This window comes from Pleuronectes platessa, chromosome 11 (assembly GCF_947347685.1).
Source record: "Pleuronectes platessa chromosome 11, fPlePla1.1, whole genome shotgun sequence".
NCBI classification, from domain to species: domain Eukaryota; kingdom Metazoa; phylum Chordata; class Actinopteri; order Pleuronectiformes; family Pleuronectidae; genus Pleuronectes; species Pleuronectes platessa.
Genome location: NC_070636.1, coordinates 9025397 through 9044692, shown reverse-complemented (window position 1 = coordinate 9044692; position 19296 = coordinate 9025397). Strand labels below are relative to the sequence as shown.

General features: G+C 42.3%; 1 protein-coding gene across 1 annotated transcript; it reads right to left on the bottom strand.

Moving 5' to 3' along the window:
* Positions 1 to 1121: 1121 nt before the first annotated feature.
* On the bottom strand, positions 1122 to 17404 carry grm1b (glutamate receptor, metabotropic 1b). The gene is made up of 8 exons (XM_053434682.1): positions 16642 to 17404; positions 15012 to 15261; positions 10171 to 10406; positions 6845 to 7091; positions 5781 to 5949; positions 5015 to 5141; positions 2612 to 3539; positions 1122 to 1968 (listed from the first exon to the last, which is right to left on the bottom strand). Exons 1-8 carry the CDS (start codon positions 17348 to 17350, stop codon positions 1122 to 1124), a joined length of 3513 nt encoding a protein of 1170 aa, XP_053290657.1. The 5' UTR covers positions 17351 to 17404.
* Between the last annotated feature and the right edge of the window lie 1892 nt (positions 17405 to 19296).

The window sequence follows — 19296 nt, the reverse complement described above, 5'->3', positions numbered from 1 at the left end:
TTTAAGTCTTAATATTTAGGAAACTGATTGATCTACAGCACCAATCACACAATATAAGCCTACACAGCTAATGAGTTCTCTCTAATACTGTAACGCATATAATCTGAATACCAAAATATGATACACAAGTCATACATTCACACAAAACATATGTATATCAGTTAGCTTATACATATATTTGTACATTTATGAAATCTGACGTCTAATTATAAAAGATACAAAGTTGAAATTGCATTTCAAGAACATAGAAATGACATAAACGTACAAAACAAATCGTAATGAAAATGTGGCACTTGAACGTCCTCTGCTACATTCGTGATACAGTCAGAGCACTCGTCTGGCAGTACTGCATCCATCACAAAGACACAGACATTAGTTGTTTTTGGGGGGGGGAATCTTGTAAGTTATCTCACAGGTGAAAACTTTAATCCTGCACAGCTCAAAGAAGTAGTTTAATATATATACAGGGATATACACTAAATTCATGTATTACATGATTTAGATGAGAAGAGTGATACTACTGTTTGCTGAACAATAATAGTTATTGGTCAGATAAAGGGATATCAATCATTTTAGCCGATGTTCTGTAAATATGCGATCTTCCCCAAATTTCAAAACATTTCTTTACAACTTTCAATTTCTTTATTTTCCTGATAAATCACAAAAACGCACAATGTGTAGCATAAAACGCATTATCTTAAAATGTAATTGTTCCTTTTTAATACATACAAACTTTATTGACCATTAAGTAACTGTTTAAAATCAAGAAACTCATCTGCTTGTTACATCAGGTACTATATTTATCAAATTAATCTATTTAAATTACATTAATAAGTACACACAAAGACAATCCTAATTATTGGTCTCATGAGAAGTAATTCTATTTGAACCCTAAAAGCTTATGTTGGTGTAGAAATAAATATTCGCAGTCAGCAAATTTCATCTAACATCTAAAAGAAGTTAAAAATGAGGCGCCAAGTTGTCCACCCTTATCATGTCAAAGCTATGAAGTTATAGAGTGAAACTGACTCATCCGACCACGGAATGACCTTTTCCTTATGAATCATACAGCACAAGTCATTATAAACGCAATAATATTGTACAACTGGTAATCGCTGCCCTCACAGAGTGGACGAGCTCTGCTTCAAGTCTTTGAGAATGACGGAGGCGTACGTCACGTTCGGGGGGGTGCACAGAATCGACTCGGACACCGGCGAATTTGGGAAGGGGCTCATCGGGGGAACGGGGCAATCTCGGAAGGGGGAGGGAGGCATCAGAGCCAGAGAATCATCCATCGCTAGTTTGATCTCCACCAGGTCCTCCTCCTCGTGAATGTGTGCGTTGTTGTACATGTAGCCGTGGAGAAGGCCAAAGTGCTCGTTCTCCATCCCGTCCTCCTCCAGAGGGGAGGCGGGCTCCTCGTCGAATGGGTCGAGGTGCAGGGGCAGGAGGGGCTCCCGCTGGATGAGGTGGGCCTGGTGGTACACGGGCATGCCGCCGCTCACCGCCTCAGGCATGCTTATCATATCGTTGAGCTCCGGGACGTCACTGGTGAATTTGCTCAACACCATTTCCTCCTGCAGGTGGTCCATGATGACATGTTGGGGTAAAATTGTGTTTTTCTGCAGATACTCATGGGTAAAGACCCCCACCTCCCCGCCCACGTCTTTTATCAGCCCACAAGCAGGTATCTGCCCGTGGGCCATCATGGGGGGAGTGATGGGGGGGTTATATCCAATCAGGTCACTCTCCTCCTCCTCAGCCACGTTGTAGAGAGTCTTAGTGCTGAGGTTGGAGAAATCCAGTGCTGTGTTTTGGTATGTGTTAGTTAAGGGTTTGATGACAGCCATCTGATTGGAACCTGCGTCCTGTCTCTTCACATGCACTGACAGTCTGTGCCACATGTGATCCCCTTTTGGAGGATGTCTTGCACCTGGTTCAGACCATGACACAGACTTTCCATTAGAACTATGAACAAAATAAAGATGTCTGTTACTTCACAGGAACCCAGAAGGTGGAGACAAAAAAAAACATAATTTCTGGTTCATGTAAAAAACACTATCCATAATGTAAAAAATATGCCAGGGTATCTGCAGGTTTGAAACTATTGAATTCGCTTCCATTGAAAATGGCCTTGAATATTTTCTGTCAGCCGCAATAGACATAAGTTACATGTTTGTGGATCTGATTCTGTACTGCCGGAGAGTTCTAAAAAGATGATACAATTATAAATAATTATAGGCCATATCGTCCTTCTTGGTTTTTAATACATCTTTACTTTTAAACAGCCTTATATTGAATACTGTGCAGTAACAAAAAGTCTTGAATTGAATTTGTTGAACCTGCAGAAACCCTTTAGTACTCTGTATTTGTGATTTCACTTATCATCCCTTAGCACACAGAGATGCTTGTTTTAATTTTACCAACAGGTTAAAGGTTAAGATGGCTGTGTGAATTGAGTACTGACCTATATCCGTCACACTTTACAACAGGTGATCCTATGAAAGTGAATACAGTGAGACGTCAGGTTCCCTTTGAGAGGGAATTACAGTAAAACCAGCATCCCTGAGGTGCCTCAGGAGCGAGACTCAGACTCAATTACTGAACCTACCTGCCGTTCCCAGGGTTCTTCTTCCTCTTGAACATGTTGAGCAGGCTGTTGCTCCGGCAGACAATCTTTCCGTCGCCGACGTGCATGCGCACGGCGTCGGAGGTGGTGAATGCGCTGCGCACGTTTCGCTCTGGTTTGGCAATGATGATGTACATCTTTGGTGAGAACATACAGCCCAAAGCTACAGTCACGCTGAGGCTCACGGAGAAGGACGTTGTGATGATCTTGTAGTTGCTCCCGAAGTAGATCGGCACAAACGCCAGCCAGATTATACATGTGGTGTACATGGTGAAGGCGATGTATTTGGCTTCGTTGAAATTTGCAGGAACGTTGCGGGTCTTGAAGGCGTAATAGGTGCAGCTCAGGATAAGCAGGCCATTGTAGCCCAGAGGGGCGACGACCACGAAGTTGCTGGTGTTGCAGATGAGGAAGACTTCTCTGATGCTGGGGTAGGATTTGACTGGTTCCGGCGGCTCCATGACGATGAGGGTGACCTCCAAGGTGAGCTGGACACTGATCAGGATAGAGGCGATAACCACCTGAGCCCAAGCGCTCATGAACCTCGGCTTCCTGGTGCAGATCTTCTTCTTGCTGCCTGCCAGGATGCGGGCGATGCGGTTGGTTTTGGTCACCAGGGCAGAGTAGCACATGGCGGCGGAGAGTCCCACCAGAAGCCGCTGGAGGTAGCAGGAGGCCACGGTGGGTCGGGCGATGAGGGTGAACGGACACAGGTAGCCCAGGAAGATGCCTGCCAGGATGATGTAGCAGAGCTCCCGGCTGGAGGACTTGACCACGGGCGTGTCGCGGTACAAGACAAAGATAAAGGCAACAAACGACGTGACCAGGATGCCCAGGCAGGAGAGGACCACCTGGATGATGGACTCTGGATTGCTCCACTCCAGGTAGTGCAGGGGGATTGGTTCACAGCCTGAAAAGGGAGAAAAACACAAGAATAAATAAACAAGTCACAAGATACTAAAAGCAACTCGTAAAATATTCATGTTTCTCAGGACAAGCCAGTTGGAAAGACTTTGGATTCTAAAAGTGCTCAATCAAACGTGACTTTGCAAAGAAAGAAGGGAAAGATTCTTAGGTCTTGTTGTGTGAAATCTTTCAAAATGAATCAAATAGATTTTAGCCTGTGAAAGTGCGCTAAGTCTCGAAGTAGGTTTTTAGCTCAACTATAAATAAACCCCTTTCTACTGAGCCAGGGCCAGGCTGGGCCGCAGCCATGGAGGGACGGGGCCAATGCAGCAGGACAAAGAGAAAACCCTGCGTTTTTCATGGATCCAAATCAGATCTGTTTTCAGCTTCATGTTGAGAACACAGTTTGAAAATCTGATTGACTTAACATTAGACAGAAGGAGGATTATATAAATATTTTTAAAGTGCATTTAACACTTGTCACCTTTGTGCTCCATATTTTTTTAATAGCCAAAGATTTTGTGGTTGCGCGGAGGCAGGACGGTCCTTATTAAAAACGTGTCTTTGAGCGGCACAGAGGGGCCTTTGAAAGTGGGCCAGAGGAGCACTAAGTGAAGTGAGGCTGTTGTCGGGTGAAACGGTGAAGATGATGAATGGCTCTCAGATGTCATGGGAAGGCAGTGAAACTAGGACAGGACAGGTTTATGAGAAAGTGCTGCCAGAAGAATCTCAGCAGGACAAACTGTGCAGAATGCAGGTGGTGGGAGGAGGTGTGGAAAAGCTTAGAGGAACTTAACTTTTTTACACAGCCTCTAATTACATTTTAAAATATCTCTCATCTCCGGGAGCATCAGGCTACAGGAACTCAGCCTGTGGCCACTAAATTAATTTTGATGGGAAGGTATTTTGCAGAGCAGAAAAAAAATTCTCCTCTTATCAGATGAGGTCTTTTGTCTTGGGTACGTTTTGCAGAGATTAAATTAAACCACAGTCGTATCGTACATGAAGCAGCACGTCATATGTGAAGGAGCCGATTAGCATAGCTTAGCATAAAGACTGGAATGACAACAGGTAACAGGTCTCTCTACGAAGGCAGACATGTTTTTTTTTCCAGTAGCCCCGACTGGACAAACTAACAAATTTTTGAGTTTTTATGACAACTCGAGGCTACGACAGGTTCTCTTTCATGTTTGGGAGGGGAAGGTGTGGTGAGGGGGGGATTCAGCTGCAGCATGCAACTTCACCACTAGATGTCACTAAATTCTACACACTGAACCTTTAAGAAATTGCTTATTGGCAGATTTTGCTCTTTACTGAGTGCTTCGCCCCCAATTTTCCCTTGTGTCCCACCTTTACTCTCAGCAAAGTCAACTACCTACTTTATATAGCCTTATATTTAACAGTGAGCTCTCAGCAAGGAAGCAAATTAGCATATTACCCAAAATGTCAAAGTAACAAAAGAGCAGAGAACAAACCCACCTTCCAGCTCAGTGTCCGGCCACCAGCCCAGCTCACAGGCCTTACACGTGAACTCGTCCTGGACGATCTCATTGTCTTTGCAGGCCGTGCAAATCCAGCAGCAGCTCACCTCTCCCTTCCTGATCACCTGCTCAGTGAAACATACAAAGACATGTCATGATACAGTTTGTTACAATTACCAGTGTGAGTTTGTTTCAGTGTAAAATATCATTGAGATGTAAAAATCTAGATAGAAAGATGCGTTAAATTGACTGATATATATCCAGGTTTCACAACATTTTCAGCAGAGACCTGTTTTACAATTGTTTATAATTCATATAGTTTTTTTTTTTTACTTTTGTATAAAGCCATAGAGTGAATTAATAGATTATATTAACAGAATTTCTCACTAACATATTAATACAACAGTTTCATTTACAAATGACTGATTGGGTTTGAATAATGGTTTTACTAATTGTAATTTTTTACAGTTTTCTAAACCAGCAACAACAATGTTTGGGTTGCCAAGTGATGGGATATTATTAAAGTTCATATTCACTCTTAAAGCATAGACCTGATAATTAAAGTATATTTAACTGCCTATTAACATGTATAACTACAGACTCTGTTTGAGTAATTCGCTGTGAATTCATTAATAGATTTCCAGCAACTAAATTCATACCAAATATAAACGATAAACACCACCCAACATCATTTTACCCAACCTGGCAACCCAGAATGTGCTTTAACAGTATACGTTCACAACATGTAGAGGTTGTATATTTGCCTTGATCTCTCCTTTGGAGCAGGGCTCACTGCAGACAGAGCGGACTATGTCGCTGAGGTTCATGTGGAGCATTTCATCATCAAGACTGAGGACGCCCTCGTGCCAGGAGCCAGTGTTGATGTAGTCGTAAACACCGGACTCCACGCGCTGGAAGTTCATAATCTCATACCTGAAGGTGAACGGAGAGCGAGGAGTTAGAGGAGAGCTCCAGACGCTGAATCAATTCTTCAAGGGGAAATAAGAGTTCTTTACAGCCACTTAGAAGAGAAAAGGAATATTTTATCAGCAGGGGGCCTGTCAGCGGGTTGATCGATAGTTCCCGGTGCTGATATTTTTGGCTTTCACCTCACTTGCTCTCTGGTTTGCAATGAAAACTCCCAACTGAAATTTCAAGACAACCCACCCTCACCTGACGAGGCAGTTTCAGTTCCTCTCAGGTGAAGGAAAATAGTTGATTAAAGGGACGAGATAAGAAGGGAAAAGATAAAAAGCCCTTTTTAAAGTGTGTTAATGAAAAATAATATATTCTATTTATCTCTGTGTGTCATTTTTGTATGTGTTTGATTAGATGTATTAGAAGTCATGAAATCAGATTATTATTACTTTCAGATATCCCTGATATTATCAGATATCCCTGATATGACTGATACAAAAATTATGCAATTATACAGACCGACAGGAGTTTCACAGTCTTCTGAAATATAAGTTCAGCATTATTTCCTCTTGAAAGCAAATTTGAGAAACACACTTTGGCACATAATTGATTTTTTTAATTAATTTTCACCTAATACCTAATCAATACACAGGTTTTTATAGAGTTCTATCAAATTGATGTAGTGGCCCTGGCCCTGAAGACACAAACCGTTTAGTATCTATAGAGTTGAATTGTTGTGAGTGAAGAACTGTAAGGATGCACACTCTTATTTCCATTACTTACACAGGAGAGGATGGAATTCATTTTGAAGGATATAAAATTGAATCAGTGGTCGTAGTGATCGAGTGAAACCACAAAACTCTTGGATTTTTTTAAGAATTACTGCAGAGAACAAAAATATAAGTTTTACCTCCCGGGTGAGTCCCCGTTCTCGTCGAACCATATGTCCTCCCCAGAGACGCCAGTGAAGGACGTCTTGAGCAGAAAGTCCAGCAGGTGGCTGCCATCCACGGGCTTCATGTTATCGCACAGCCCCACGTGGCCGTAGCACAGGTGAGTGTGCATGTCATGCAGCCCGTGGGCCATGGCGTAGATGGCGTTGATGACGAAGCCCATCTTGCTGTCCTGAACGTAGTTGTCCTCCAGACTTTCGTAACCTGTCCACACACGAGGGAGCAGTGAGGACTCATCCCCATCATAAGCATCTCATTAACAGCCTTACAGGAGGGGCTTCATTGCTGCAAGCGGTAGCGTGTTAAGCGTTTCAAGTCTTTTCTAACTTTCAGGTGTGTGTTGCATGACGTCACTTATTACAAAGCAGTGATAGGGTGCTCACAGATGCAGTCTTATCATTACTCTGTGCCAGCAGCCAGCTACACGTCTTTTCGTCTGTGGGAGACGGATTCAAAGGACCTGGACGTCTCAGGAAATGTTACCCTGGCAGGACTGTGCCTTTCTGCTTTCAGGACCCAAGGTTTTATTGGAATTGGTCTTGAAACCCTGTGCCGCTAAGAACCTGTCTCCTCAAGCGGAAAAATCCACCAACCCGTCGTTCTCATGGGTTTGGATCTCCTGTCGTCTCTCTGCATATTTTTTTTCTTCAAACAAACACGACGAGCGAATGAGAGAGAAATGATTCATACTCGTATATGCAAACAGTGTGTTGTGTTCAAACACACCCTATCAGTTCAGTGTAATGAAAGCCAGAAGCAGGTTAAGCATTCTCTTTTAGTTTCTCAGCTCAGTGTCGTTACAAAGAGCTCCATCGTGCTTTCAGTCTGTTTTGTTTGTTTGGCAGCTCCTGGAGATTAAAATATTTTTCTTTTGACGACTTCCCTTCTGAAAAGAGTCTTTTCCGAAAGTACAGACGACTCTTTCAAATCAGCACATGGCAGAGATGGAGAAAAACAAACTAATTAACGATTCTTCAAATATCAATTGGACTCAAAGATTAACCGATTAGGATTTGGTTGTCAAAGGTCAAAGGTCAAGGTCACATTCGTGGCCATAGCTCACACATGAATAAACTAATCATGAAATCATGAATTTAACACGGACTTCTAATAGGAAACAATTAGTAAGTGATGACAAACCTTTGTCCAAAGGTCATCTCTTCACTGTGACATCATAATACACCTCAGGAACAGAAGTGGAGATTATGATGATATTTCTTGCAACTCATTTGTTGGCAGAGACAAACAACCACAATTCTTGTTATTTACCTCTGTAAGGACATTATTTTTCCATCTGCATTTGTATAACTGTTCTTTTAGGAGAATTATGCTGAAACTTTTGTGGAGGGGTGGTGCATGACCCAAGGAAGAAGCTATTCCATTTTGCAGCAGATCCTGATAAATGGCCAAATCCAAGAATTTTTCACTTTCTTTGATATGGCGAGTGCCCTTCTACTGCCAGGTTGGCCAAAGACAAGCTGTGCTCTATTCTCATCACGTTTTATTTGACATAGATCTATTCCTTTCCAATATTTTCTCATATATCAAAATAACAAATGTGCGGATTTAGCTGCCCTAGCGGAGATACAGTAGGGATTCTCTGTGTTCTGTCTGCATTCGTCATTTGTCGGTAACATTGTCGCCTGATACAAGTGAAACAGAATTACCCAACTCAACATTTAGCTGTATCTGCTGGGAAACTGTCTGCAGTGCAAACAAACACATTAACTGCAAAGTCCGCTGGGTAAAGGCAGCTGGTTGAGCGTCCGGCGGGAACTGCTGTCGATGACCTAGTTAACGGCTCCTTGGCGTTTCTCTCGCTTCACTCTCCGAGCCGTGCGAGCCTCACTCACTATGATGCAATGATGTCATGATGTCAGCATGCAAGCAGAGGACCTACTGCTGCACGATGGAGGGAGTCGGTTACGGGACAACTGAACGTCTCGGTTTGTCACATGAATTAAACTCTTATTTGCACAAATGCAAACTACTTTACCGTCTCTGCGGCTACATGCAACTTAAGTGTGTTACCATCTCACTCAAATGTTATTGGGCTGTTTTATACAACTGTCTCAAGGCCAGAAAGGGTGTGAGAGCACAAAGTGAGAGCAGATAAGAACCAATTGTTGGGCTGCTCTCACTGCAATTTCATAAAAAATAAACAAAACACATAAATAGAAACATCCCAATAGCTTCATATATTAGAGGTGGACTGAGATTAATCATCATTTTAGTTAATTGTGAATAAAAGACACTTTAATTATCACAACACACGATTAAAAGTATCTTAATACCAGTCAACCTCTATATATATATGTATATTGCCAAAGTGAGGAGCGTTAAGGATCCATTCAGAGGAATTCACTCACCGTCCTGGAGTTCTACATCAAAATAAATAAATAAAAACATATTATAGATAAAGAAACGATAGAACAGGACAGCAAACTGTAACTCTACCCCCACTTACGAGCCAAAAATAAATAGTCTATCATCTGCCTTTAAAATATGATGGTTGAGTAAAAGCTTGAGGTATGGGCACAATAAAGGGGAGATGCTCTATTCCTTGTATACATATTTTAAAAAAAAGTGCAAATGCTGCAAAGATAAGAAGATTAAATCAAGTGCAAAAAGGAAGGAGGGTGCAATGGCAAAAACAAATTCATAGAATAATCTCGTGAGCTGTCAACTGAGGCGTACGATGTCGTTTTTTGCTGCATGCATAATTTTATATTTACGTTTGTCAATACACTTAAAATAAAGTAATTTTTCCATCTGGTTTTAGAAAATAGAGGGTGCTTATCCACTTTTACTGCAAGATTGTAAACGTAAATATATACATTTGGACACTTATTTTTAAAACAAAAAAACTTAAAAAAAGTATGAGCAGTATGTGAAAAGATATTTTTGGAAACGTGCTTGTTGAGCATTGTTTCCTGAAACCAAGAATTCAAGCTAATGCATTTACTTTGTTCCTTTGCAAGAGAAAAGAGGATTTAAGTTACCTAGATCCTCATCCTCTGTAAAGCCACGTGTCACAGAAATGAACAATATGAGAAAATAGGTGTTATTGAGGTGACTCAGGGAGAATTCTAACCTCTGGCACGTCTCATTCATAATTAAAAGAGTGTATTCCAGTTTACAGGGCCTTTTGGCATCATGCTCCGAGCTTTGCACACGTCACAGCAGCTCAAGGAGACACGCTGATGTGCACGGCAGCGTAAACACCGTAAACCAGAAAGAGCTGCAGGAAGCATCGTAATTGCTCCACCAGTTGTTTAGCTACCTGAGCAGTTGCGTGCATAATTCTTGTTCTCCTGCGGGTGTCCAGGGAGGCGGCACTGGAAGCGGTACTGCCAGAACTCGGGGAACCAGGGGTTGCGGGTGTTGGTGCTGAGCCGGAGCCTCAGGAAGTAGTCGTCAAAGGAGGAGACCTCGTCGGACTGCAGCTTCACGGTGATGCCGCCCACCGCCTCCTGTTCGTAGCCCTCCACCACCTCGATGCGGTCGGCCCAGCCGTCACTGGAGAGAGGAACACGCCACAATTAGTGGTAAACCAGCCCAAGTTTGTTCATTCCCATGTATTATTCAGAAGTTTGAGAGCTGAGTGTGTTTTTCTTTCGGGAAAATAATACCTAATGACCTTTAAAAAAACCAACAGAATAGGCCATTAAAAACACTTACCAAGATATTTCCAGATTCTGTTTAGAACCTTTTTTCCATTTCACAACAGAGACGGTTTGTGACTCTTGGCTTCATATTGCTTTCTTGGAACAAGTCCACATATGAGTGAATGATAACTCTCACTTCTCTTTGCAGCTTCTGTTGATGTCTTCCCAGGTCACATCCTTCATTAATGTCTATGATCTATAATGCTGTCATCCTATAGTCAGTACTGTAAATCTCCTGTGTTACTATATTCTACATACATCTGTGTGTAATTTGAAATGATTTTGTTATGTTCACTATGAGTTGTGGGATTCACTGCAGCATGGATTCTTTGGCACTGCTTGAAACTGAAGTATATTTTAAGGCATAGTTTTACATCTATACCTTTATCTATCTCTATCTCTATATGTCACATTGCATGTTTTCATAAAGAAATTATGCAATTCTTCTTTTTTCCATCCAAATGGTTAGAAAAGTCTTTGAGGATTCTGGAAATAAGTCAACAACACTCTGATATTTTCAAATACTGATACATGTTTTAGTCAGTGACTCGCATGTTATGTTAATACAGGGGAGATACAAAAAACTGGGTTCTAGATGCTGAAGGATAACTTACTTGTGTATGTCTGTAAAGCTTTGGTTTAAAAAACATTTTTCCAATTAAATAGAACTACAATACTTAAACAGCCCTCTGAAAAGTTAAAATTATTGAAATATAAGAGTACTTATAGATTTTAAACCATCCCCATTTTTGCCAGCTCTAAAAGTCACAATTTTATAGCAGCCAACAAACAGTTATTTCCTTCTGTTATTTTTGCTGCACCACATGCAGCCTGATAAACCAGGCTGAGGCTGAATCCTGCAGAAATCTTCTCCCTTTTGTTTCCCTGACTCTGCTTCTCTCTCAGCCTCCCGCTGCCGGGCATAGAGAGTTCACTGTTCTCGGGGGGGGAAAAGAAAAGGAAAAAGTCCACAGACACAATCACAAGTCCGTCGAGAATTCACAGATCAGTTCTGTAGCAGCAGACAATCTGCCCCAGAGACCAACAAGCTTCCATCCAAACACACACAAACACACACACACACACACACACACACACACACACAAACACACACATTCCCGGGTGTGATTTTGTGGGCACACTGGTCATGGTGTGTATTTATAGTTTTCATACATCCATCCATTGAAAGTCAATTCTGCAGTTAATCCTCTTTCAGAACATTGTGCAGAAAATACAACAGCTTTTTGTTTGAAGCTTCAGATTTAAATCACAAAAAACTGCCCCCCCCGCCCCCCCGCCCCGCCCACAATTGAGTTGGAAATGTTTATTTTTAAAGCAGCATTATGAGTGATTCTGCATATTTGCAATACTGTGCTGGAGTTACTTCTATGAGTCAGATGTGAAGGAGGATTTGGAAGATGGAATCCTTAAAAAGCATTAATGAGGAGGACGTGGCACCGAGAGCAGCTCGCTCAAATGCAACAACTCACCAAAAAAAAAAGTACTGTTTCCTCTTTCTAACAGAAGAAGGATGATTGAAAGACAGATCTCATCTCACTGTCTCTGAACATCAAAAAACCAAGTCAGGTATATTTGGGTATTGTTGAACCACAGATGTCAAATTAGTTCAAAAATCCACAATCTAATAACGTATTCATGTCATGTCCCGAAAGGACCTTGAGAAGAGTTCATACTTCTCCCTGGTAAAAGTAAAGCTGCTGCCAAACTCCGAGCTAAGACCCAGAAAGACAAACTCATGGAGGACGAAAACCGTCATGATCGGCTTTCAATCCCTTGATTTTCCAACAAGCACTGACGTATGTGATTTTTGGATTCTCTATATTTACCTATGCTAACGAAGCTTTTACAGATATTAATGAACCCCTGAGGATGGAATTATAAAAACTTTGATGATTCACGGTAATGGATTTGCCTCACTATGCAAACTTTGATGTCTCGAATATTACGTTTTTTGATTAAATACCTGCAAAACCAATGAGATTCCCTTGAGCCTCAGTTGTACTTTGATAACACACCTAGTTAGCAAATGTTGGCATGATAAAACATTGCACCTACTTTATTTCATGTTTAGGATCAAACACAGAGCACGACCAATCAGAATGTGAGCATCGTACATTGACTAATTCATTTGTAATTTGCTGTTTCAGAGGCTTTTCCACAGAGACACAGGAGAATCTGGGGCGAAACAAAATCCAAATCGGATGAATTTTCAAAGTTGATGATTGTTGCACGAGTTCATCTGCAGGACAAAAAATATCAGCGACCAGCCTTCACGTTTGTGGTTTTTACAAAGCGACGCCAGCAGCACGTGTGGCCCGGCTCCCACTTCAAGAGACGACCTGACAACTGTTCTCCAGTGCGACAGTATCAACGGTACCTGGCCATCTGCTTCCCAGCATCACACTCCCCCCCCCACAGTCCAACGCTGCAAGCGCCAAAAAACCTGCAGCTCTGACGTCAACCAACGCACGTTCACAGCACTGATCCACAACACGGTTCTGATATCACACAACTACGGGTCGTTTATTTTCGGCATCATCAGAGGACGTTAATAAAAATCCTCACGCAGGGTTTTTTAGTGAAATCAGAATAATGTTGAGGACATTAACGAGGCATCGGCCCAGTGTTTGCAAAACTGGTATATTCTTTAATCGTTTCCAAGGCAACGGCAGCTTTTGCACGGGAGTTGAATCCAATGAGTTGTTCTGCTGTTTGACATGTGTGTGATCTGTGGTGTGAGAGCAGACGTGTCTTTCATCCTCCACGCAGCGGAAGACGGATGGCTGATGACCAGCACCTCGGGCGTTTTCGATTGGCCCATTACAAGGGCCTGCGTGTGTTCACTTACTGCATCGCTCTAAAAAAAAAACATTTTCCTTTTTCAGTAGTCTCCTTGACCCAGAAAAATGCACACACACACACACACACACACAACCACACACACACACACACACACACACACACACACACTGTTTCTCTCTCTCTCTCTTACACACACACATAAACACAAAGAGCTCTACCAAACTCAGGCCCTCCTCATCTTCCTTGGAGGTTTTAGCAGCAGTGCAAACTCGAGTGGAAGGAACAAGAGTTTAGGCATTTCATCATTCTGGGTTTCGGAGGAGGCCGTTTGAGTCGTCAGCCTCTGTGAATTAGGCCGCCACACATTAACAGACCGTTTCTCAAGTAAATTAACCATATCAGCTTTTCCCCCAGTCTTGTTTCAGGTGTTCCAAACACTCCTAACAGGACTCGAGATGAGCTGAGACTACAGCGCGTCTGCTATAAGTGCTGATATGAGCTTTGATGTTCACTGCTTCCACATTCCCCAGCTTATGCTGGAGGTGCTGTCCCATATTAGCCCATCCTGCCTGTGATCTGACAGTGAGAGGGGGAGCTCGCTGCACGGATGCATTATTCATTACTGAGCCTGACTCAAAGCATCTTCTGCTTTCACAGGAACTCTACTCCCAGAAGAAGAAGAAAGGATATTCTGCTTCTATATGAACTTTGTGTAGACCTTCCATCCTGAGTGGGGCGGCAGATTATAACAGAGAATTCAGCATCTGTGTTTTCCTCACAGAACGATGGTGTTGTTTGTTTGGAAAAAATGTCTATGAATTGATAATCTCATGTTTTGATGGGTTTAAATTATTATCAATGTCCGTGTCACGGCGTTAATATGTTGAACTGAATTGGAAACCTTTTTATTTTTATCCATTCGTTTTTTGCCATTTATGTTGTGAAGAACAGTCTAACCTTGTTTGGATAAGTGCCATACAAATAAGTTATCTTGATATAATAATAATGATTTTTATTATTTATATTTTATCCTGACTTGTTTATGACCCTGCAGGCCTGTGTAGCAGATTATTGTTATTGTTTTCACCCCTTGTCTGTGTGTGTGTGTGCGTGTGTGTGTGTGTTGTCTTGCATACATTTTGCAAGGTATCAGCACAAATAATAGAGCGAGAGAAACAATCTAAAGCTTATATTCCTAACAAACAAACAAAACAAACAAACAAGAAAGCAGAGTGCTCAGGAAATGAACATCAATTCACTGAGGAAGAATGAGGGATGTAATGGGCATTGATGTAAGATTGTTCCAGTTATCGTCAACAAACACCATCTTGTGATGCAGCTGAAAGCTATAGCTATGACGTGACTGTACGGATTTTTTGTCTTTATCTTGCCACGAATGTCATCAATCACTGTGGAACAATGGGAAAAGTTGTATTTAATCTTTTATGGATTGAAACTTTCAATTATCCATATCAATTCTTCTTTAAAATCTTTCATGAACCGACTGCTAAGATAAAAGAAAGCTTTCTTTTATTTCAGTAAGTTTGAAAACGTGTGTGCTTCTCCTCAAACAGAAAACAGAACACACAAAACTACCCCCCCCCCCCCCATGGGAAAACAATCTCTAACAAACCTTCCAATTAGGAGGAACTCTCCGGCTACTCCGAGCCGTCTCATGGCCATGAGCAGGCCGCGGACTGTCATGCCTTCACAGAAGCAGACAACCACTCGGGCCTTTGGCAGACGCTCGCGCAGTTTCCTCAGCAGCCTGTCGAAGTGCTTCTCGCCGGCGTTGCTGTAGATCTTGTCAGAATGGGCGATGCAGATGCCGTCCTGCGAGGCGAGCTCTTTAAACACCTCCATCCCACTCTCCCCGTAGTTACCTGGGAAAGACAAGAGGCGCTGTCAGGGGAGCTTCACTCACGGGAGGGAGGGAGAGATCAATGGCTTTGGATTTAAAAGTTCCCTCTGGATTTCAATTTTTTTCTTTTAGTTCTTCTTCATTCTGTTAAAACTATCCAGGGAACGTTTTGCTGAGAACACACAACTGTCCCTTCAGATTTAAACTGGTCCGTTGTGTCCCCAGATTTTCTTTTTATGGAAACACGAGGAGCACAACTGGAGCACACTGGGTGAAGGTGACCTCCACTGTTCACTGATGATGAGAGGAGCAGTTATCATCTTTTAGGTTGCCTCTCCAGATGTCCCCAACCAGCAAGTATACAACATCACTGACAAAGCCAACAGACATCCTCTCTGTGCCCCTGAAACTCCGTTATAACACGTACAAATATACAGATTATAAAGATGGTAAAGAAAGAATGCCTTCCAGATTTCAATTAGATCAGCACATATTCCCTCAATAAATAAATAAATAAAAATAGATTGAGTATTTCAAGTATCACATCTGACACATGCTCATGTGGGGGGTATATTAATTATCATAATCATAAGCTTGAATGTATACATCCTTTGACATGATTATGTGTTTTCAGTGTGTAATCTGGATTTATCTGTTTTCATTACAAGGTAAGCAAATGTTTTTTTTTCAATGAGATCCAAGGATGTGTGGGGGGGAAATGGCGACTCATGGTGTAGATGCCGAGTTTATCTTTGATGTTTTCTCAATGCAATGATTGACTGATGTAGAGAAGTTGAAAAACGATCAAACATCAAACATCACAGAGAAAAACACTTTCTATTTCCCTCTCTGCTTATTCTGATGTCACATGAATGAACCTCAAGAAAACTGTCTGTCAACCAAAAAGTCTATATAATGTTATACTCAACATAAACTAATGTTACTGAATTAATAAGTGCTGAGCCAAACATTAGAGATGATTCAGAGCCCCTGTCTCATGATGCAGCTTCTTTCTTGTGTCATCTTGTCTCCTGTTTGTCCAGGTGTTTCAGAAAGAACAGAGAAAACAGGACTGTTGATTCCTTACAGAAGAAATATTCTATTGACTATTGTGTCTTCAAGTCAACTTGTTAAAGACATAATGTCTTTTTTAGGCTTTGAACAAAGTTCATCAGGGCTACAGAGTTTGGGCCTTAAGTTTACATCTGAAAGTGGACGTGTGGAGTTCGGACTCAGGGAGGATCCAATGAAACAGGTTATTACATCATGACAAACACTGTTCTCGAGTCATATTTGGGATATTTTGGCCTCTGTTTCAGTTTTGATAATTTCTTTAGAGAAATATCTTGTTTGCTACTCAAATTTGTGGTCGTGCAATTCTGAAGCAATGAATGAGTCTTACCCTCTGTGTGCACTGCAGACACATAGGTCCAGTTGTATCGTTTGATAATGTCCAGCAGGGCCCTGGCTTGAAGCGTGTCTGAAGGCACCACCCTGAGAAAGTACTTAAACAAAGTCTTGTCGCTGAGATCGATGCTAGTTGCAGAATAGGCGATCTGAGGGATGTTGAACAGCTGCAGGAGGTTTTGGACTTGAATCGCCACAGAGCTGGAGCCGGGCCCGATGACCCCTGCTATGGGCTTCTTGGTTGATGGCGGCTGACTGGAGGGCACCCCCTCGATGCACCACTTGGAGCCGTCCTTGTCGTCCCGGATGGAGATGAGCGAGTCTCGTATGAACTCGATGCTCTGCTCCAGGGCCACGGAGGAGTGCCAGCAGGAGTCCCTGATCTCACAGCCCAGGGTGATGTTGGGCAACAGGTTCGGGTCCGAGTTAATCCGATCCAAGGCGTGGAACATGGCCTCCACTCTTTGGATGCCGTACTGCTCGCGGACCTCCCCACATTTCCTATCTGCCACCTTCTCAGCCGACGGTTGGTGGTGGACGGAGAAGAGGGCGCCGATTATAATATCCCCGTCCATCCTGGCCACCAGGCGGGAGGCAGAGCTCGGCACCACCGACCTCTCATACTTGCCCTTGGACAACTCAACGGCCTCGAACAGTAAAACAAGCAAATACAAACTGGCAGTCAGATAAATCATGCTGGACATTGTGCCACAGGAGCTGAATGTAGAATCATGTCCCCTTGATCATAATGGAGGTCCATCAATCCTCTTGTGGATGAGACGGCAATGACCTCAGCTGCTTCTTCTTCAGTGTCGTCATCCTGGATGTGAAAGACACAGGGCTTTAATTCCTAAATTTCCCTCATTTAACATGACCTACAGGGATTCATTAACTGATCAATCAGTCTATCAACCGCACAAAAAAAACTACGAGTATCTTAGTAATCAGCTTATCATTTCTAAGCAAAAGGAAAAGAGATTCTCTTTTATGAAAATTTGTTGTTATTCTTCCAGTGTCCCTAATCTATTTTAAAGCTAACTATTTTCTTTTTTCCTGTGTAAAATGGTTGATTTTAACAATTTGTTAGGCCCCTCTATATACATACAGTACATACACATATACATATCATATACATATACATATATCTGGTATGCACAGAAGTTTTGCCAACTTTTACCCGTTGCTCATCCAGCCTTACATGTACAGCCCCATACATTTAATTCTTTTGATTTATTTAGCCGTTTGTTACATTTAATTGATCAAATCATAACCCTCTAAAATGGTAATTACACCCTAATTTTCTGAAATGAATGATGCAAAAAATGTAAAACAGAATATGAACATGCAGAATAAGGTGAATACTGATATAGAAGCGCCAAGTGAGTAAAGATCCAGGATAGAATCAATTCTTTCTATAAAAATTGGTTTGCAGCAATAATCACAAGGCAACACTTATACAGGTACATTGCATATTTAAGCAGCTCTGGGTTGTCAGGGTTTAAAGAATACATTTTAAAAAATTATCTGTTTTTTTTAGTATCACATTGTCCAGATGGGAGAAGTTTCAATGGGGAGGCAAGAGGATTGAGCGTCTCATCAGCCCTATTGCCCTATTTGTGACGCTGCTATTTTACATACATCCCATACTGGCTCATATAAATAGTCAACTGGCTGCTGTTACTGATTTCTAAAAGATACGCAGGAGGAAATCAGAACAACTAACATGAAGCTTTAAAGATGCCGAATGCAAATAACAAAGTTACACATGAGATGATGGAGAATCGTTTTGAGCTTCAGCACCATGGACAGCTGCATCTGTTACAGACGATTCTCTATTTCAACCTGCGACTGTTTCTCCAACTTTATCCCTCAGACCTAACACACACACACACACACACACGCACACACACACACACACACACACACACACACACACACACACACACACACACACACAAACACACACACATACACACCCGCGCACGCACACAGAGCTCCCTCTGAATCATCGTCCTATCTTTGACTCCAGCTCTAAAGACGCAAATCTGCAACCGGTGTCATTTACAGGTTTCAACATCACGTCAATTAAATGGACATGCCCATGTACATGCACACGCACATGCACATGCATCCCAATCAGAGCGTGAAGCTTAACTGACAGATCATCACTGAAAACTCGTGCACGTTCAAGTGAGTCAGTGCCTAAACGACTGTCATGACTTTACCTACCTGCAGCAGACAGGTCGGGACATCGCGGCTGTGACTGTGTCTCCTCTGGACTCCAGCTCCTCTCTCTCTCTCTCTCTCTCTCTCTCTGCTGAGGAAACAATGTGAGTCTCTCTCCCCCTCTCTCCCTCTCTCTCTCTCCCTCTCCCTCTCTCCCTCTGCACTGATCATGAGGTGCCCCCTTCTCCTCCTCTTCTTCCTCACTGCATCTTGAAAGCGGGTCACGCTCACTGCAGTGCCCCTGATTTGAAGCCACGGTTCACACACACACACACACACACACACACACACACACACACACACACACACACACACACACATACACACACACACACACACACACGCACACACACACACACACACACACACACACACACACACACACACACACACACACACACATGATTCAGACACTATAACACCA

What these genes read in the sequence shown, in the direction of transcription:
- grm1b (XM_053434682.1), bottom strand. Translation starts at nt 17,350, where the DNA reads ATGTCCAGCATGATTTATCTGACTGCCAGTTTGTATTTGCTTGTTTTA. An exon ending in TTATGCACGCAACTGCTCAG is followed by an intron (nt 7,092 to 10,170) that starts GTAGCTAAACAA and finishes GTGTGTGGACAG; the next exon opens with GTTACGAAAGTCTGGAGGAC. An exon ending in GCCGGACACTGAGCTGGAAG is followed by an intron (nt 3,540 to 5,014) that starts GTGGGTTTGTTC and finishes CTCCCTTTTCAG; the next exon opens with GCTGTGAACCAATCCCCCTG.